Genomic DNA, 21,595 nt, shown 5'->3' on the forward strand with positions numbered 1-21,595 from the left:
AAACTCCAGAGTGTCCAAGCCCAGCCGCTCCATTCTCTCAGCATATGACAGTCCCGCCATCCCGGGAATTATTGCCATCCTGGCAATACGCACTTCACTACACCAATTGGTGTATGTGACTAATAAAGAACCTTGGAACCTTTGAATTAACTGTGTAAACCTATGCTGCACTCCCTCAATAGCAAGAATACTCCAGGTGTGGTCTCACTAGGGCCCCGTACAACTGCAGAAGGACCTCTTTGCTCTTATACTCAACTCCCCTTGTTATGAAGATATACAAGAATGATCCCAGGAATGAGTGGGTGAGCCTGTGACGAGCGTTTGTCGGCACTGGAGTTTTGTCGGTACTCGCTGGAGTTTCGAAGGATGAGCGGGTACCTCATTGAAACTTACAGAAGAGTGATTAACAAGAGTGCGTGCATTAACAAAACAAACTGCTTGAACGGAAAAGTACGTTAAAAAGTGCTTTAATCTCTCATTCCCAGTGAAACACAGTACACACACACACACAGATGCTGCACCTGCAAACAGCGAGAGTTAAACTTTGAAGAGAAACCGGGATCGTCGGAGTAACTGATGAAAGGCAACGAGCAAACATAACGGAGTGTTTTATTACACATTAATGTGGCTGTTTGATTAGTCCCGGGTTTTCCACGCTGCTCCCTTCCAGCTTTCCGGGCGATCGGAGGGGGATGGGGGATGGGGGGGGGATGGGGGATGGGGGGGGGGGGGGGCGCGGAGTTTCAGAGGGTCACCGGTTGGCGTCGGGGTGGGTGGTCCGGTGGTGGTAGACATGACATGGGGCTGGAGGACGGACGAGCGTTCTGAGGACCAAGGGGGAGCCGGCGTGTGGAGACCACCGAGAGGGGGGGGTGGGGGGGAGAACAAAAGGGGATCTTTTGTAACTCTGTCGTCGCCCTTTATGTGGCAACTCGTTGCATACCTTGCGTGTGCAAAGCTAAGCATATCACTGTGTCTTGTGACATGACGTGTGAGAATAAAGTATCATTTATTCATTCATTCATTCATTCATTCACTCATTAATCCATCAATCAAATCATTAACCAATGAATTAAATAATTCATTAATTCATTGGATCATCAAGGAAGCAACAGATCAATTAATTAATTAATTGGTTTGCTCGTTGATCAATTAATTAATTAATTGAATGATTTTGTCTTTCATTCATTCAATTCATTCATTCATTCATTCACTCATTCACTCATTCACTCATGCATTCACTCATACATTCACTCATCATTCACTCAATCATTCACTCATTCACTCACATTAATTCACTCATTAACTCACTCATTAACTCACTCATTCACTCATTCATTCATTCTCATTCACTCGCTCATGCATTCACTCATTCACTCATTCACTCACTCATCACTCACTCATTCATTCATCATTCATTCACTCATTCATTCATGCATTCACTCAATCATACATTCATTCACTCATTCACTCAATCTCATTCACTCATTCATGCATTCACTCATTCATTAATTCACATCATTCATTCACTCTCATTTCAATCACTCATTCACTCATTCAATCACTCATTCACTCATTCACTCACTCATTCACTCACTCATTCACTCACTCATCACTCACTCACTCACTCACTCACTCATTCACTCACTCAATCATTCACTCATTCATTCATTAACTAATTCAATCATTATTCAGGCTGTAAGATGTACGGAGCTCGGTACCGTGGAGGTTCGGAGGCAGGGTTGGACCGAGGTAGCGGGACACTGATGGGTCACGGGAGGTCGCTGAAGCTTTTCTTTGTCGGGAAGCCAATGGGCTTTCTCGGTTCCTTGGCCTTGTCTTCGTAGATCATTATTCTGTGAACGAGAGACAGGAAACAACAGCGGTTAAATCAGCCCCCACGACCTCATCAAACTGATCCCTGCCTTCTGAAGAAGGGTCTCCCCCCGAAACATCTATACTTCTGTATCCCTGCCCCGAGTCTGTTTATTGGAGACTCAAAGGGCTGAATGGCCTACTCCTGCACCTATTGTCTATTGGGGAGGGGGGGGGGGGGGGGGGGGGGGGGGGGGGGGGGGGGGGGGTTCTTCTCTGAACCCTTTAAAGCTTGACAATATTTTTCCTATAACATGGTGCCCAGAACTGAACACAATATTCTAAATGCTTAAGAAGCAACTGCAGATGCTGGAATAATCGAAGGTAGACACAAAAATGCTGGCGAAACCCAGCATCTATGGAGCAAAGGAAATAGGTGACGTTTCAGTTCGAGACCCTTCTTCAGACTGATATGTGGGTGGGGGGGGGTGGGGGGGGGGGGGAAGAAGAAAGGAAGAGGCGGAGACAGTGGGCTGTGGGAGAGCTGGGAAGGGGAGGGGAAGGAGGGAGAAAGCAGGGACTACCTGAAATTGGAGAAGTCAATGTTCATACCGCTGGGGTGTAAACTACCCAAGCGAAATATGAGGTGCTGCTCCTCCAATTTACGGTGGGACTCACTCTGGCCATGGAGGAGACCCAGGACAGAAAGGTCCGATTGGGAATGGGAGGGGGAGTTGAAGTGCTGAGCCACCGGGAGATCAGGTTGGTTATTGTGAACCGAGCGGGGGTGTTGGGCGAAGCGATCGCCAAGCCTGCGCTTGGTCTCACCGATGTAGAGCAGCCGACACCTAGAGCAGCGGATGCAGTAGATGAGGTTGGAGGAGGTGCAGGTGAACCTCTGCCTCACCTGGAAAGACGGTTTGGATCCTTGAATGGAGTCGAGGGGGGAGGTAAAGCGACAAGTGTAGCATTCCTGCGGTTGCAAGGGAATGTACCAGGGGAGGGGGTAGTTTGGGTGGGAAGGGACGAATTGACCAGGGTGTTACGGAGGGAGCGGTCTCTGCGTAAAGCAGACAGGGGAGGAGATGGGAAGTGGTGGGAAAGTCTCTCTCAGTGACTCACATCTTGGCTATGGCCGACCGTTTCTTCAACATCATCTTCACGAAGTCCTGGTAGGAGATGGTATCACTCATGTCGCCCGTCACCTCCCTTATCATCTTCTTCAGCTCCAGGTGAGTCTTGGCTGCCCCCAGGTTCTCCAGCATCTTCTTCAGCCCCATCGTACCTGAGAGGAGGGACACAGGTTAGCAGCAGGAGGTCAGGATCGAACCCGCGACAGCAGCTCCGCCAACCTCCACAACCAGGCCCTTCGGCCCATCGAGTCCGCCCCGACCATACATCTATCCTGCACTCTCGGGACGAATTACAATCTTTACCGAAGCCAATGAATCTACAAACCTGTTTGTCTACTATGGTTAGGTTTAGTTTAGAGAACAGGCCCTTCGGCCCATCGAGTCCGCACCGCCCAGCGATCGCCCCGTACAATAACACTATCCTACACACACTAGGGACAATTTATAATCTTTACCGAAGCCAATTAACCAACAAGCCGGTACGTCTTCACAGAGCGTTGTGAGTGTGGAATTCTCTGCCTCAGAGGCCGGTTCTCTGGATGCTTTCAAGAGAGAGTTAGATAGGGCTCTTAAAGATAGCGGAGTCAGGGGGATATGGGGGAGAAGGCAGGAACGGGGTACTGATTGGGGACGATCAGCCGTGATCACATTGAATGGCGGTGCTGGCTCGAAGGGCCGAGTGGCCTCTCCCTATTGTCTACTGGTATCGACCGGTCATGTGTGTGGCCTCACAGGAGAGCATTTTTTTTTCACAACTCAGTTCTATCATACAGACTCTTGCAAAGTTTAAAAAGCTAGGACATTGATATCTGTAGCAGGCATGCGTTATAGTCCTGTGGGAAGGAAAATAGCCACGTATAAGATTCATCTCTTGCGAGGAATGTGTCACTTTGTGTGGGATGTCACCCGGTCACGTGTGTGACACGCAGGTTCACTTTCCGTAGATAGTGGGCCCCTTATTGAACCGTTGAACTAAATACTGCCCCGCCAATGCCTTGTACAACTGCAACGTGACCTCCCAACTTCCAGACTCAATACTGAGGAACGTGAATCTTACCGATATCACCCTGGTTGTTGAGGTCAAACTCCATGTATTTCTCTGGAAGGAAGCGGAATTAGATATGTATTTACCCATGAGTGTGATTCAGTCGTGAGGAGATATCAGGCCTCAGTTTAGTTGAGAAAGATGAAAAAATGCAACTCCCCCTCACATTCCCCCTACCCTCCCCTCCCCCTACCCTCTCCCCTCACCTCACCCCTCTCCTCCTCCTCCCCTCTCCGCTCCTACCCACCTCACCCCTCTCCTCTCCCCCCCCCTCCCTCCTCCCCTCCCCTCCCCTCCCCTCTCCTCCCTCCCCTCCCCTCCCCCCCCCCCCCCTCCCCTCCCCTACCCTCCCCTCCCCTCTCCTCCCCCCCCTCTCCTCTCCTCCCCTCTCCTCTCCTACCTCCTCCCCTCCCCCCCCTCCCCTCTCCTCCCCTCCCTTCCCTTCCCTCCCCTCCCCTCTCCTCCCCTCCCTTTCCCCCCCTCCCCTCGCTTTCGCTCCCCTACCATCTCCCTCTCCTCCCCTCACCCTCACCTCCTCTCCCTCCCCTCTCCCTCTCTTCACCTCTCCTTCCCCTCTCCTTCCCTCCCCTCCCCTCTCCCCTCCCCTCTCCTCTCCTCTCCTCCCCTCCTCTCTCCTCTCCTCTGCTCACCTCTCCTCTCCTCCCTTCTCCTCTCCTCTCCTCCCCTCTCCTCTCCTCTCCTCTCTCCTCTCCTCTCCTCTCCTCTCCTCTCCTCTCCTCTCCTCTCCTCCTCTCCTCTCCTCTCCTCTCCTCTCCTCCCCTCTCCTCTCTCCCCTCTCTCCCCTCTCCTCCCCTCCCCTCCTCCTCCCCTCCCCTCTCCTCTCCTCTCCTCTCCTCTCTCCTCTCCTCTCCCCTCCTCCTCCCCTCCTCTCCCCTCCCTCTCCCCCTCCCCTCCCCTCTCCCCTCCCCTCTCCTCTCCTCCTCCCCTCTCCTCCCCACTCTTCTCACCACATGTTCTCTCTTTTCCTCCCCTCCTACCCTCCCCTCCCCTCCCCTCCCCTCCCCCCTCCCCTCCTCCCTCTCCTCTCCTCTCCCTCCACTCTGCTCCCCTCCCCTCTCCTCTCCTCCCCTCTCCCCTCCCCTCTCCTCCCCTCTCCTCTCCTCCCCTCCTCCTCCTCTCCTCTCCCTCTCCTCTCCTCTCCTCCCCTCCCCTCTCCTCCCCTCACCTCCCCTCTCCCTCCCCTTCCCTCTCCTCCCCTCCTCCCCTCTCCTCCCCTTCCCCCCCCTCTCCTCCTCTCCTCCCCTCCCCTACCATCTCCTCTCCCCTCCCTCTCCTCTCCTCCCCTCTCCTCCCCTCCCGCGGTGAGAGAGCGGCGTTACCTTTGAAAGCTCTCAGCATGTCCTCCAGATGGGGGTTGGCGTTGTACTCCGGGTTCTCCAGGTAGTCCTGGGGACGGAAAAACGTTCCCAACGTCAGTGGGGAGTGAGAGGGGGAGGTAAGGGAAGGGGAACAGGGTGGAAGAGAGGGAAGAAGGAGGTAGGAGATGGGGACAAAGCTTCATCTCTGTGTCCACCTCTCCCCTGATACATGTGAGATTATCCACTTTGGTAGCAAAAACAGGAAGGCAGATTACTATCTAAATGGCTTCAAGTTGGGAAAAGAGGAAGTATAACGGGATCTGGGGGTCCTTGTTCATCAGTCTATGAAAGTAAGCATGCAGGTACAGCAGGCAGTGAAGAAAGCGAATGGCATGTTGGCCTTTATAACAAGAGGAGTCGAATATAGGAGCAAGGAACTGCAATTGTTCAGGGCCCTAGTGAGACCGCACCTGGAGTATTGTGTGCAGTTTTGGTCCCCTAATTTGAGGAAGGACATTCTTGCTATTGAGGGAGTGCAGCGTAGGTTCACCAGGTTAATTCCCAGGATGGCTGGACTGTCATATGCTGAGAAAATGGAGCGGCTGGGCTTGGACACTCTGGAGTTTAGAAGGATGAGAGGTTTTCTCATTGAAACACATAAGATTTTTAAGGGTTTGGACACGCTGGAGGCTGGAAACATATTCCCGATGTTGGGGGAGTCCAGAACCAGGGGCTACACAGTTTAAGAATAAGGGGTAAGCCATTTAGAACGGAGACGAGGAAACACTTTTTTTCACACAGAGAGTGGTGAGTCTGTGGAATTCTCTGCCTCAGAGGGCAGTGGAGGCAGGTACTCTGGATGCTTTCAAGAGATAGGGTTTTTAAAGATAGCGGAGTCAGGGGATATGGGGAGAAGGCAGGAACGGGGTACTGATTGGGGATGATCAGCCATGATCACATTGAATGGCGGTGCTGGCTCGAAGGGCCAAATGGCCGACTCCTGCACCTATTGTCTGTTGTCTATTGTCTATTGACTCTCAGTCTGAAGGAGGGCCTCGACCTGAAACGTCTCTCCACAGATGCTGCCTGTCCCGCTGGGTTACTCCAGCATTTTGTGTCTATATTCGGTGTGACCCAACATCTGCAGTTCATTGGTACACAAGGGGTTAACCATCCTTGCTATTTTTGTACACACTGAGTCACAAGGAAACATCCTCAAGTGAAACTCTTTCAAAGTTGATCATTTTCATTGTTGCATTATAATTCCGCTGACCTAGTCAGTCCTTTCATGTAAGTTGTTATTTCAAGAGTGCAAATGAGGAAGGAACTGAAGATGCTGTTCATATCGAAGATAGACACAACATGCTGGAGTCACTCAGGCGGCATCTCTGGAGAGAAGGAATGGGCGGCGTTTCGGTTCGACACCCTTCTTCAGACTGAAGACCGAAGACTTCTTAAGTCTGAAGATGAGCCTCGACCCCAAACAATAGACAATAAGTGCAGGAGTTGGCCTTTCACCCCTCCGAGCCAGCACCGTCATTCAATGTGATCATAGCTACTCATCCACAATCAGCACCCCGTTCCTGCCTTCCCCAATATTCCCTGACTCTGCTATCTTTAAGAATCCTATCTAACTCTCTCTTGAAAGTATCCAGCGAACCGGCCTCCACTGCCCTCTGAGGCAGAGAATTCCACAAACTCATAGAAACATAGAAAATAGGTGCAGGAGTAGGCCATTCGGCCCTTCGAGCCTGCACCGACATTCAATATGATCATGGCTGATCATCCAACTCAGTATCCTGTACCTGCCTTCTCTCCATACCCCCTGATCCCTTTAGCCACAAGGGCCACATCTAACTCCCTCTTAAATATAGCCAATGAACTGTGGCCTCAACTACCTTCTGTGGCATAGAATTCCAGAGATTCACCACTCTCTGTGTGAAAAAGGTTTTCCTCATCTTGGTCCTAAAAGATTTCCCCCTTATCCTTAAACTGTGACTCCTTGTTCTGGACTTCCCCAACATCGGGAACAATTTTCCTGCATCTAGCCTGTCCAACCCCTTAAGAATTTTGTAAGTTTCTATAAGATCCCCCCTCAATCTTCTAAATTCTAGCGAGTACAAACCGATTCTATCCAGTCTTTCTTCATATGAAAGTCCTGACATCCCAGGAATCAGTCTGGTGAACCTTCTCGGTACTCCTTCTATGGAAAGAATGTCTTTCCTCAGATTAGGAGACCAAAACTGTACACAATACTCCAGGTGTGGTCTCACCAAGACCCTGTACAACTGCAGTAGAACCTCCCTGCTCCTATACTCAAATCCTTTTGCTATGAATGCTAACATATCATTCGCCTTCTTCACTGCCTACTGCACCTGCATGCCTACTTTCAATGACTGGTGTACCATGACATCCAGGTCTCGTTGCATCTCCCCCTTTCCTAATCGGCCACCATTCAGATAATAATCTACTTTCCTGTTTTTGCCACCAAAGTGGATAACCTCACATTTATCCACATTATACTGCATCTGTCATGCATTTGCCCACTCACCCAGCCTATCCAAGTCACCTTGCAGACTCCTAGCATCCTCCTCACAGCTAACACTGTCCCCCAGCTCCGTGTCATCCGCAAACTTGGAGATGTTGCATTCAATTCCCTCGTCCAAATCATTAATATATATCGAAAATAGCTGGGGTCCCAGAACTGAGCCTTGCGATACCCCACTAGTCACTGCCAGCCATTGTGAAAAGGACCCGTTTACTCCTACTCTTTGCTTCCTGTCTGCCAGCCAGTTCTCTATCCACATCAATACCCAGTATTCAACCTCTTGTCGAAAGCCTTCTGAAAGTCCAGATACACCACATCCACTGGTTCTCCCCTATCCACTCTACTAGTTACATCCTCGAAAAATTATATAAGATTCGTCAGACATGATTTACCTTTCATATATCCATGCTGACTTTGTCCAATGATTTCACCACTTTCCAAATGTGCTGCTATCCCATCTTTAATAACTGATTCTAGCAGTTTCCCCACTACCGACGTTAGACTAACTGGTCTGTAATTACCCGTTTTCTCTCTCCCTCCCTTTTTAAAAAGTGGGGTTACGTTTGCTACCCGCCAATCTTCAGGAACTAATCCAGAATCTAAAGAGTTTTGAAAAACTATCACTAATGCATCCACTATTTCTGGGGCTACTTCCTTAAGTACTCTGGGATGCAGCCTATCTGGCCCTGGGGATTTATCGGCCTTTAATCCATTCAATTTACATAACACCACTTCCCGGCTAATCTAGATTTCACTCAGTTCCTCCATCTCATTTGACCCCCGGTCCCCTGCTATTTCCGGCAGATTATTTATGTCTTCCTTAGTGAAGACAGAACCAAAGTAGTTATTCAATTGGTCTGCCATGTCCTTGTTCCCCATGATCAATTCACCCGTTTCTGACTGCAAGGGACCTACATTTGTTTTAACTAAGACTCTGTGTGAAAAAGTGTTTCCTCGTCTCTGTTCTAAATGGCTTACCCCTTATTCTTAAACTGTGTGGCCCCTGATTCTGGACTCCCCCAACATCGGGAACATGCTTTCTGCCTCTAGCGTGTCCAAACCCTTAATAATCTTATATGTTTCAATAAGATACCCTCTCATCCTTCTAAACGCCAGTGTACAAGCCCAGCCGCTCCATTCTCTCAGCATATGACAGTCCCGCCATCCTGGGAAACGTCACCCATTCCTTCTCTCCTGAGATGCTGCCTGTCTCGCTAAGTTTCTCCAGCAGTTTGGGTCCATCTTGTGATTTGTAGACTCCCCTTTCATTCAAAGCAAAATGTGGTTTTGGGATGTGAGTGTTGCCAATTTCTGCTAACTCCCAACTTCAGTAAACCCTTGGACAAAGCATTTTGTCAGAACTTTCTGTCCACTAAAAGAACATAGCATTGACTCCATCTACACCTCATGCTGCCTCGGCAAGGCCAGCATCATAATCAAGGACCAGTCTCACCCCCGGCCACTCCCTCTTCTCCCCCCCTCCCATCGGGCAAGAGGTACAGAAGTGTGAAAACGCACGCACACCTCCAGATTCAGGGACAGTTTGCTCCCAGCTGTTATCGGGCAACTGCCTGATACAATGCAGCCCTGGTAGGGCAGTCACGGTGGCGCAACGGTAGAGTTGCTGCCTTACAGCGAATACAGCGCCGGATACCTGGGGTGCTGTCTGTACGGAGTTTGCACGTTCTCCCCGTGAACTGCGTGGGTTTTCTCCGAGATCTTCGGTTCCCTCCCACACTCCAAAGACGTGCAGGTTTGTAGGTTAATTGGCTTGGTGTCTATGTGTAAAATTGTCCCTAGTGTGTGTGGGATAGTGTTAGTGTGCGAGGATCGCTGGTCGGTACAGACTCAGTGGGCCAAAGGGCCTGTTTCCGCGCTGTATCTCTAAACTAAACTAAACAAAGGAGATAAATCAGCCATGATTGAATAGCGGAGTTGACTTATTGGCCTGAATGGTCTAATTCTTCTCCTATCACTTACAGTATCTTAGACAATAGGACAATAGACAATAGGTGCGGGAGGAGGCCATTCGGCCCTTCGAGCCAGCACCGCCATTCACTGTGATCATGGCTGATCATCCCCAATCAGTACCCCATTCCTGCCTTCTCCCCATATCCCTTGACTCCGCTATCTTCAAGAGCCCTATCTAGCTCTCACTTGAAAGCATCCAGAGAACCGGCCTCCACCGCCCTCTGAGGCAGAGAATTCCACAGACTCACAACTCCCTGTGAGAAAATGATGACATTTATGAATTATGAAAATGATCAAAGTTATGACAGTATGACCTCATGATGCCAAGTTCAACTGATCTCATCTGCCTGTAGAAGTTCCATATCTCTCTATTCCTTGCCTATGAAAAAGCTTCTTAAAACCATAATCTTCTCTAGTAACCTTGATTGATATGGAAAGAATCAGCGCAGATTGGAGGAGCAGCACCCCATATTTCGCTTGGGCAGCTTACACCCCAGCGGTATAATTTGATTCTCTAATTTCAAGTAACCCTTGCTTTCCCTCTCTCTCCATCCCCTCCACCACCCTAGTTATCCGACTAGTCTCACTGTCCACCTGTTTAACTTTACCTATTGTATGCCAGGTTTTGTCACCACTCAGCCACCAATAATCCATTCTACATTTCCTTGATCATCATCTGCTTCTTAAACATCTGCTTTGATGCATTTGGTGCCACCTCCTGCACCCGCACACAACTGACTGACTTCATCCACTTCACCACTAACTTCCATCCGGCACTCCAATACACCTGGACCATTTCCGACACTTCCCTACCATTCCTTGACCTCACTATCTCCATTGCAGGTGATAGACTTCTGACCGACATCCACTATAAACCCACTGACTCCCATGGCTATCTGGACTACACGTCTTCCCACCCTGCCCCCTGTAAGGACTCCATCCCCTACTCCAAATTCCTCCGTCTACGCCGCATCTGCTCCCAGGATGAGGCGTTCCACACCAGGACATCTGAAATGTCCTCATTATTCAGGGAACGGGGGTTCCCCATCTCCACCATAAATGAGGCTCGCACCAGGGTCTCTTCCATACCCCGCAACACTGCTCTCTCTCCCCATCCCCCCATTCGCAACAAGGGCCGAGTCCCCCTAGTCCTCACCTTTCACCCCACCAGCCGTCACATACAAAAAGTAATCCTCCGTCAGTTTCGCCACCTCCAACGTGACCCCACCACTCGACACATCTTCCCATCTCCCCCCATATCTGCCTTCCGCAAAGACCGCTCCCTCCATAACTCCCTTGTCAATTCTTCCCTTCCCTCTCGTACCACCCCTCCCCGGGCACTTTCCCTTGCAACCGCAAGAGATGCAACACTTGTCCCTTTACCTCCCCCTCGACTCCGTTCAAGGACCCAAACAGTCGTTCCAGGTGCGACAGAGGTTCACCTGCACCTCCTCCAACCTCATCTATTGCATCCACTGCTCTAGATGTCAGTAGATCTATATCGGTGAGACCAAGCGGCGGTTGGGCGATCGTTTCGCCGAACACCTCCGCTCGGTCCGCAATAACCAAGCTGACCTCCCGGTGGCTCAGCACTTCAACTCCCCCTCCCACTCCGTCTCCGACCTCTCTGTCCTGGGTCTCCTCCATGGCCACAGCGAGCAGCACCGGAAATTGGAGGAACAACACCTCATATTCCGTTTGGGGAGTCTGCTTCCTGGGGGCATGAACATCGAATTCTCCCAATTCTGTTAGCCCTTGCTGTCTCCTCCCCTTCCTCAGTCCCCCTGCTGTCTCCTCCCCTTCCTCAGTCCCCCTGCTGTCTCCTCCCCTTCCTCAGTCCCCCTGCTGTCTCCTCCCATCCCCTAGCCTTCGGGCTCCTCCTCCTTTTTCCTTTCTTGTCCCCACCCACCCCCGCCCCCGATCAGTCTGAAGAAGGGTTTCGGCCCGAAACGTTGCCTATTTCCTTCGCTCCATAGATGCTGCTGCACCCGCTGAGTTTCTCCAGCTTTTTTGTGTACCTTCTGCTTTGATATGTTGCTTTCACACCTTGCCCTTATTTATCCATATCTCCGTGTAAGGGTGGCCACTCTCCCCTGACTCACGGTCTCGGGTCGAAAAGGGTCTCGACCCGAAACGTCACCCGTTCCTTCTCTCCAGAGATGACAATAGACAATAGGTGCAGGAGGAGGCCATTCGGCCCTTGTAGCCAGCACCACCATTCACTGTGATCACGGCTGATCATCCACAATCAGTACCCCGTCCCTGCCTTCTCCCCATATCCCCTGACCCCACTATCCTTAAGAGCCCTATCTAGCTCTCTCTTGAAAGCATCCAGAGAACCGGCCTCCACCGCCCTCTGAGGCAGAGAATACTGCCTGTCCCACTGAGTTTAGTTCAGTTTAGAGATACAGCGCGGAAACAGGCCCTTCGGCCCACTGACTCCGCGCCGACCAGTGATCCCCGCACACTAACACTATCCCGCACACACTAGGGTCAATTTTACACACACACCAAGCCAATTAACCTACAAACCTGCATGTCTTTGGAGTGTGGGAGGAAACTGGAGATCTCAGTGAAAACCCACGCAGGTCACGGGGAGAACGTACAAACCCCATACAGACAGCGCCCGTAGTCAGGATCGAACCTGGGTCTCCGGCGCTGTGAGGCACCAACTCTACCGCTGCGCCGCCGTGCCATAGTGTTACTCTGGCTTTTTGTGGCTGACCTTGGTGCTTTGACCACAGTTTGAATCCCTCTCTCCCTCTCCTTACCTTGTTGATAGCTTCCAGACGGTCATCCTGTTGGGCCTTTAGGATTCCAAAGGCTTTTCCACCTGAGGCGTTTAAAGGACAGAAGTTAACATACACAGGTTGAACCGCACACCGAACATGGACACAAAACGCTGGAGAAACTCAGCGGGACAGGCAGCATCTCTGGAGAGAAGGAACGGGTGTTGCAGAACCTTCAACAAGAAGGGTCTCTACCCGAAATGTCGCCTATTCCTTCTCTCCAGAGATGCTGCCTGTCTGTCCCGCTGAGTTACTCCAGCTTTCAGTATCTACCTTAACAATAAATGACCTCGGTAAAGTGTAGTCTTAAGGGCCTGTCCCATTTGGCGATTTATTCGGCGACTGCCGACGTCATATTGTATTGTATTGTTGTATTGTATTCAAATTTATTGTCATTGTCTCAATTAGAGACAACAAAATGAATTTCCCATTACAGTCAGTATCATAAAAATAATAAAATAATAAATAATAAAACATATTAAAAAGAAAAGAAAAAATATATATCAGCGTCGCCAAAAGATTTTGAACATTTCAAAAACGTTGCGACACTTGAAAAAACACCGTGCGTCTATGCCGCTTAACCGCCTCGTCACGCCGTGTCATACGCCATCTCGCCGCATCACCGCCGTATCACGCGTCATCACGGCGCATATTTTTCGGTGACCTGATACGTCAGTCAACGATGCCAGCAGTCGCCGAAAAGAATTGCCAAGTGGGACAGGCCATTTAATTTTAGTTAATAATTGTCACGTCCACCAAGGTACAGTGATAATACTGGGCCTAAGTACGTTTAAGAAAGATCTGCAGATGCTGGAAAAATCGAATGTAGACCAAAATGCTGGAGAAACTCAGCGGGTAAGGCCGCATCTATGGAGGTGTAGTGGGCGGGAAGAAGAAGGGAAGAGGCGGAGACAGTAGGCTGTGGGAGAACACTAGGTGTCGGCTGCTCTACATCGGTGAGACCAAGCGCAGGCTTGGCGATCGCTTCACCCAACACCTCCGCTCGGTTCACAATAACCAACCTGATCTCCCGGTGGCTCAGCACTTCAACTCCCCCTCCCATTCCCAATCTGACCTTTCTGTCCTGGGCCTCCTCCATGGCCAGAGTGAGCCCATTGCAATTTGGAGGATAAACACAAATCTGTGAATAAACACTCTGATTTCTTTCACCCTCTGCAGTGAAAGGGCACTGAGGCTAATTGCAAGAGTCCTCATATTTTGCTTGGGTAGTTTACACCCCAGCGGTATGAACATTGACTTCTCCAATTTCAGGTAGTCCCTGCTTTCTCCCTCCTTCCCCTCCCCTTCCCAGCTCCCCCACAGCCCACTGTCTCCGCCACTTCCTTTCTTCTTCCCCCCCCACCCCCACATCAGTCTGAAGAAGGGTCTCGACCCGAAACGTCACCTATTCCTTCGCCACATGGGTGCTGCCTCACCCGCTGAGTTTCTCCAGCATTTTAGTCTACCTAGACATAAGTACAATCAGATTAAACTTAAGTACCATAGATCAAGTGAAGGGGAAGATACAGAGTGCAGAATGTAGGTCTCAGCATTGTAACGCATCAGTTCCAGAGACAAAGTCCAATATCCGCAATGGGGTAGAGGTGAATCGGACAGTACCCTAGCTCATGAAAGGATACTTGGTACTTTGGGTATATTTACCTTGCTGTGGGAAGGAACTGCAGATGCTGGTTCACACCGAAGACAGACACAAAATGCTGGAGTAACTCAGTGGGACAGGCAGCATCTCTGGAGGGAAGGAACGGGTGACGTTTCGGGTCGAGACCCTTCTTTTGACTGATGTCAGGGGAGGGGGCAGGACAGAGATAGAATGTAGTCGGAGACAGTCAGACTCGTGGGAGAACTGGGAAGGGGAGGGGATGGAGGGAGAGGGAAAGCAAGGGCTATCTGAAGTTAGAGAAGTCCGCTATCTTTAAGAGCCCTATCTAGCTCTCTCTTGAAAGCATCCAGAGAACTGGCCTCCACCGCCCTCTGAGGCAGAGAATTCCACAGACTCACAACTCTCTGTGAGAAAAAGTGTTTCCTTGTCTCCGTTCTAAATGGCTTACCCCTTATTCTTAAACTGTGGCCCCTGGTTCTGGACTTCCCCAACATCGGGAACATGGTTTCCTGCCTCTAGTGTGTCCAAGCCCTTAATAATCTTGTTTAAGAAGGAACTGGAGATGCTGGAAAATCAAAGGTACACAAAAATGTTGGAGAAACTCAGCGGGTGCAGCAGCACCTTAATAATCTTATATGTTTCAATCAGATCCCCTCTCATCTTTCTAAACTCCAGAGTGTACAAGCCCAGCCGCTCCATTCTCTCAGCATATGACAGTCCCGCCATCCCGGGAATTAACCTTGTACAGTTGTTGGAATAGTCGTCGGTTTTTCGGCGACCTGCCACGGCTATGACAGTCGGTGAAAAAAAATTGCCCAAGTGGGACAGGCCCAATATTGGTGGTTTACACATAGTGAAACTGTTCTGAACTGCTGGTTCGGAACTGTGTGTCAACCCACCAGTACAGCTGCAGCCAGATGTGGCCCAGCGCGTGCTTCAGGATGTGGTCTCTGTGCAACATTCGGTCGGTCACAATTAGTCACATTTGCGGCTGCAAAACCGATTTTGCTGACCAGCGGCGTTTTTGTGTCGGTTTTAGTCAACGTGGTGACGGCAACTTCACTGGGATGTTGAGTGGAGTCGAGAGTCAAGAGTGTTTTATTGTCAAATGTCCCAGGCAGAACAATGCAATCCTTACATACAGCAACACAACGGAATATGTAAACATAATACACTGTAAACAATATAATAAACCAGGAAAAAAAATTAGTTCAGTATATAGATATATAAATATATTAAATAACATGCAAATATATATATCTCTATACAATATATACTGTATATGTATACATACATACAGATATGTATATATGCTTTTATGCTCACACACACGTGTGCACACATGCACACACACCCACACACACGCACACACGCACACACACACACACATGCACACGCACACACATGCACACACGCGCACACACACACACACACAGACTCACACACACACACGCGCACACACGCACACACACACACACACACACACACACAGACTCACACACGCACACAGGCATATAGGCACGCACATGCACAATAACAGTGAGCTTGGGGCAAGTTGTGGGTGAGAATTCTGCTAGTCGTGTACACCTGATGTCATGCATCAACGGTTAGCTCGCCTTGTTGAATTCCTGAGGCTTTTAGTACTTCACTTTAGAGAAACAGCACGGAAACAGGCCCTTCGATCCACCGAGTCCACGCCGACCAGCGATCACCCCATCCAGGAATACACACACACACACACACACACACACACACACGCACGCACACCACACACACACACACACACACACACGCACACACACACACACACACACACACACACACACACACACACACACACACACACACACTAGTGGACGATTTACAATTTCACCGAAGCCAATTGATTTACAAACCTGCACGTCTTTGGAGTGTGGAGGGAAACCGGAGCGCCCGGAGAAAACCCGCGCAGGTCACGGAGAGAAGGTGCAAACTCCGTACAGACAGCACCCTGTAGTCAGGATCGAACCCGGGTCTCTGGCGCTGTGAGGCAGCAACTCTACCGCTGCACCACTGAGCCACAAGACACGTTTGAGGTGAAGGGTTTTGTGGTGAGCACACAAGAGGGACGCTAATCTTTCTTCAGAGAACGCAAGATCATCAAGACTGCGGTGTGACCTGCACGTGGCTTTTTGCAGCGGACTCTAATGCTTGTTATGACAATGTATGCAGGCATTTATTTTATTGCCCATCCATCAATTCAGTTTAGAAATTGGTAACGTTTCTGAAATGCTGCCCGACCCGGTGAGTTACTCCAGCACTTTATGGCGATCTTCGGTTTAAACCAGCACCTGCAGTTCCTTCCCACACGTAAATACACGTTTGTTTAGTTTAGAGATACAGCGCGGAAACACACCCTTCGGCCCACCGAGTCCGCGCCGACCAGCGATCCCCGCACACTAACACCATACCACGCACACTAGGGACAGTTTTACACGTACATCAAGCCAATTAAACAACGAGCCTGCACATCTTTGGAGTGTGGGGGAGTGAGGGAAGGGGGGGAAACTGAAGGTCTCGGAGAATACTGTGGCGTGCAGCTTTGCTCTCCTAATTTGAGGAAGGACATCCTTGCTATTGAGGCAGTGCAGCGCAGGTTCACCAGGTTAATCCCCGGGATGGCGGGACTGTCATATGAGGAAAGATTGGAAAGACTGGGCTTGTATTCACTGGAATTTAGAAGGATGAGAGGGACTCTTATAGAAACGTATAAAATTATAAATAGACAATAGACAATATGTACAGGAGTAGACCATTCGGCCCTTCGAGCCAGCACCACCATTCAATGTGATCATGGCTGATCATCCCCAATCAGTACCCCGTTCCTGCCTTCTCCCCATATCCTCTGGCTCTGCTATCTTTAAGAGCCCCATCTAGCTCTCTCTTGAAAGTATCCAGTGAACTGGCCTCCACCGCCCTCTGAGGCAGAGAATTCCACAGACTCACAACTCTCTGTGAGAAAAAGTGTTTCCTCATCTCCGTTCTAAATCGCTTACCCCTTATTCTTAAACTGTGTGGCCCCTCGTTCTGGACTCCCCCAACATCGGGAACATGTTTCCTGCCTCTAGCGTGTCCAAACCCTTAATGATCTTATATGTTTCAAAGAGATACCCTCTCATCCTTCTGAACTCCAGAGTGTACAAGCCCAGCCGTTCCATTCTCTCAGCATATGACAGTCCCGCCATCATGGGAATTAACCTGGTGAACCTACGCTGCACTCCCTCAATAGCAAGAATGTCCTTCCTCAAATTAGGGGACCGAAACGGCACACAATACTCCAGGTGTGGTCTCACTAGGGCCCTGTACAACTGCACAAGGACCTCTTTGTTCCTGTACTCAACTCCTCTTGTTACGAAGGCCAACATGCCATCCGCTTTCATTACTGCCTGCTGTACCTGCATGCTTACTTTCAATGACTGATGAACAAGGACCCCCCAGTCTGAAGAAGGGTTTTGGCCCGAAACGTTGCCTATTTCCTTCGCTCCATAGATGCTGCTGCACCGGCTGAGTTTCTCCAGCACTTTTGTCTCCCTTCGATTTTCCAGCATCTGCAGTTCCTTCTTAAAGACCCCCAGATCCCGTTGTACTTCTCCTATTCCCAACTTGACATCCAAAGTACTGGAGTAGCTTTAAAACTAAAACCCTTCAGTTTTACTCACTGGCCTTTGTCCCAACTATCTATCAGTTTTACTCCCCCCCCCCCCCCCCCCCCCCCCCCCCCCCCCCCCCCCCCCCCCCCCCCCCCCCCCCCCCCCCCCATCACACCTGTGTGCCTATAAGCACCCGTGGCAGTTATCTGTTCAAGTCCGCAGTTCCTTGTTTGTACAACAACATTGAAAAGACATTTGGACATGGATAGGGCAGGTTTAGAGGGATATGGGCCAAACGCGGGTAGTCGGGTGTAGATGGGACATGTTGGTCGGCATGTAACTTTGCAAAACTGTTTCAGAATGACTTTTACTTCTCCAAAGTTGCTAATTTTGTCTTGAGTGGGATACAAATAATTGGTCAACAGGTTGTCCTTCAAAAGTTTTAGACTTTGTGGCAACTATTTTTGCAGGCAGCGTGGAAAATTGGATGAAGAAGAAAAGGTTACTTTTATTTTCACTCTATTTTCCCCCCTTGTATTTATTCTTTCACTTGGTTGTCTGTGTTGTTCACCAAGACTTGAAAAACCCGGAGGGGAAACTTGAATCAATGCGAAAAGCTGGAGTAACTCAGCTGGTCAGGCAGCATCTATGGAGAAAAGGAATGGGTGATGGATACAAGCCCGGCCGCTCCATTCTCTCAGCGTATGACAGTCCCGCCATCCCGGGAATTAACCTGGTGAACCTACGCTGCACTCCCTCAATAGCAAGAATGTCCATTCGGGTCGAGACCCTTCTTCAGACTGAGAGCCAGGGGAAAGGGAAACGAGAGATATAGATGGTGATGTAGAGAGTTACAGAACAAATGAATGAAAGATATGCAAAAAAAGTAACGATGATAAACAAACGGGCCATTGTTAGCTGTGGTCGAGGTGAAAACGAGTTACTGACAATGAGACACAACAAGAGTACTTTGAAGCTGGCACGACATGAGTGGGGGAGGGATGGAGTGAGAGGGGATGGAAGGGTTACTCGAAGTTAGAGAAATCAATATTCATACTGTGGAGGAATGAACTGCAGATGCTGGTTTAAATCGAAGATAGACACAAAATGCTGCAGTAACTCAGCGGGACAGGCAGCATCTTTGGAGCGAAGGAATGGGTGACGTCTCAGGTCAGACATAGACATAGACATAGACATAGACATAGACATAGACATAGACATAGACATACCGCTGGGGTGTAAGCTGCCCAAGCCAAATATGAGGTGCTGTTCCTCCGATTTGCGGTTGGCCTCACTCTGACAATGGAGGAGGCCCAGGACAGAAAGGTCAGTGTGGGAATGGGAATTAAAATGTTTAGAAACCGGGAGGTCAGATAGGACCAGGAGGAATGAGCGAAGGTGTTCAGCGAAACGATTTTGAAAGCGAGAGGGTCTCGACCTGAAACGTCACCTATTCCTTTTCTCCAGAGATGCTGCCTGACCCGCTGAGTTATTCCAGCTTTTTGTGTCTATCTTTGGTTTAGTACCATCAGGCTATTAAACATGTCATCAAACAAACTCTGAACTATAACAGCCTATTGCACTTTATCTGTTTATTTATTGTGTATATATATAATCTATAGTATATAGACACACTGATCTTTTATCCCCTGTTCTGTGTTATGTTTACATATTGTGTTGTGCTGCAGCAAGCAAGAATTTCATTATCCTATCTGGGACACATGACAATAAAACTCTCTTGATTGGTTTGTAGGTTAATTATAGACAATAGACAACAGGTGCAGGAGTAGGCCATTCAGCCCTTCGAGCCAGCACCGCCATTCAATGTGATCATGGCTGATCATCCCCAATCAGTACCCCGTTCCTGCCTTCTCCCCATACCCCCTGACACTGCGATCTTTAAGAGCCCTTTCAAGCTCTCTGTTGAAAGCATCCAGAGAACCGGCCTCCACCGCCCTCTGAGGCAGAGAATTCCATAGACTCACAACTCTCTGTGAGTAAAAGTGTTTCATCATCTCCGTTCTAAATGGCTTACCCTTATTCTTAAACAGTGGCCCCTGGTTCTGGAATCCCCCAACATCGGGAACATGTTTCCTGCCTCTAGCGTGTCCCAAACCCTTAATAATCTTGTATGATTCAATAAGATCCCCTCTCATCCTTCTAAACTCCAGAGTATACAAGCCCAGCCGTTCCATTCTTTCAACATATGACAGTCCCGCCATCCCAGGAATTAACCTGGTGAACCTACGCTGCACTCCCTCAATAGCAAGAATGTCCTTCCTCAGATTTGGAGACCAAAACTGCACACAATTTTGCTTCCTGAAGTCGATCACTATCTCCTTAGTCTTGGATATCGAAACAATCGAATTTGTTATTAAAACACAATATTTTGACTGAAAAGACACAAAATACTGGAGTAACATCATGGGTCATCAGAAGAACGGTCCCAACCCAAAATCACAATTTTGTTGATCCGATCTGCATTAATTCCATGTGAAGCAAGAAACCGCAGATGTCTATTGTTTATAGTTCCTGCTTTATCCCCATAGTCCCTCAATTCCGTTAGCCCGAAGTGTTAAATCAAACTCTCTCTTGAAAACATCCACTGCCTTTTCTGTGGCAGAGAATTCCACAGATTCACAACTCTCTGGCTCAAAGAGATTTTTCCTCATCTCAATAGACAATAGACAGTAGGTGCAGGAGTAGGCCATTCGGCCCGTCGAGCCAGCACCGCCATTTAATATGATCATGGCTGATCATCCCCAATCAGTACCCCGTTCCTGCCTTCTCCCCATATCCCCATATCCCCTGACTCCGCTATCTTTAAGAGCCCTATCTAGCTCTCTCTTGAAAGTATCCAGAGAACTGGCCTCCACCGCCCTCTGAGGCAGAGAATTCCACAGACTCAGCACTCTCTGTGAGAGAAAGTGTTTCTTCGTCTCCGTTCTAAATCACTTACCCCTTATTCTTAAACTGTGTGGCCACTGGTTCTGGACTCCCCCAACACCGGGAACATATTTCCTGCCTCTAGTGTGTCCAAACCCTTAACAATCTTATAAGTATTCATTCCTTATTCCTAAGTGGCCTAAACCCCTCATTCTGAAACACCGACCCCCTGGTTCTGGACTTCCCCCAACATGGGGAACATTTTTCCTGCATCTAGCCCGTCCAATTCCTTGAGAATTTTACATTTCTATGTGTCCCTCTCATCCGTCTAAATTCAAGTGAATACAAGAAACCCTCTCATCCTTTTAAATTCCAGTGAATACAAGAATCCCTCTCATCCTTCTAAATTCCAGTGAGTGAAAGCCCAGTCAACCCATTCTTTCACCCAGTTGACACAAGATAGACCACAAAGGATCTTCCTACCTTGACGATCCATCAGCAGGCTGTGCTGCACTCTGCTCACTGTTCCCTCTCTATCTCTCTCTGTCTCCCTCTCTGTCTCCCTCTCCCTCTCTCACTCGCTCTCTCTCTCGCTCGCTCCAAAATATGATCTCAAATGATACTCAGGAAACACTGAATCGTTTTAACTTCCTGCTGCTGATGTCATTAGCTTGCTGCTTACACTTCACTTTTCTCATGGCTTTTCGAAGGGTAAATGTTCCTTATTTTCTCCCTCCCACAAGGCCATTTGTTAAAAAGAAAACAAGTTTCTGTGTGCGTCGTTTGGTTTAGTTTAGAGATGCAGCGCGGAAACAGGCCCTTCGGCCCACCGGGTCCGC

At 49.3% G+C, this 21,595-nt stretch overlaps 1 protein-coding gene across 1 annotated transcript; it reads right to left on the minus strand.

Annotated features, from left to right (window-relative positions):
* Positions 1-1,555: 1,555 nt before the first annotated feature.
* On the minus strand, positions 1,556-21,368 carry LOC129694205 (allograft inflammatory factor 1-like). Its single transcript, XM_055630922.1, has 6 exons — positions 21,240-21,368; positions 12,603-12,664; positions 5,334-5,400; positions 4,006-4,047; positions 2,938-3,100; positions 1,556-1,856 (listed from the first exon to the last, which is right to left on the minus strand). The coding sequence occupies exons 1-6, from the start codon at positions 21,250-21,252 to the stop codon at positions 1,772-1,774; spliced, it is 432 nt and encodes a 143-aa protein (XP_055486897.1). The 5' UTR covers positions 21,253-21,368; the 3' UTR covers positions 1,556-1,771.
* Between the last annotated feature and the right edge of the window lie 227 nt (positions 21,369-21,595).

Source organism: Leucoraja erinacea, unplaced genomic scaffold (genome assembly GCF_028641065.1).
Source record: "Leucoraja erinacea ecotype New England unplaced genomic scaffold, Leri_hhj_1 Leri_57S, whole genome shotgun sequence".
Lineage (NCBI taxonomy): Eukaryota > Metazoa > Chordata > Chondrichthyes > Rajiformes > Rajidae > Leucoraja > Leucoraja erinaceus.

Bases quoted from the DNA above. Each gene is read 5' to 3' on its own strand.
- LOC129694205 (XM_055630922.1), bottom strand. The intron at 5,401-12,602 runs GTAAGGAGAGGG...TTCCGTCCCCAG, and splicing joins GTCTGGAAGCTATCAACAAG to GACTACCTGGAGAACCCGGA. The intron at 3,101-4,005 runs GTAAGATTCACG...CCCTCCTCTCAG, and splicing joins CAACAACCAGGGTGATATCG to GTACGATGGGGCTGAAGAAG.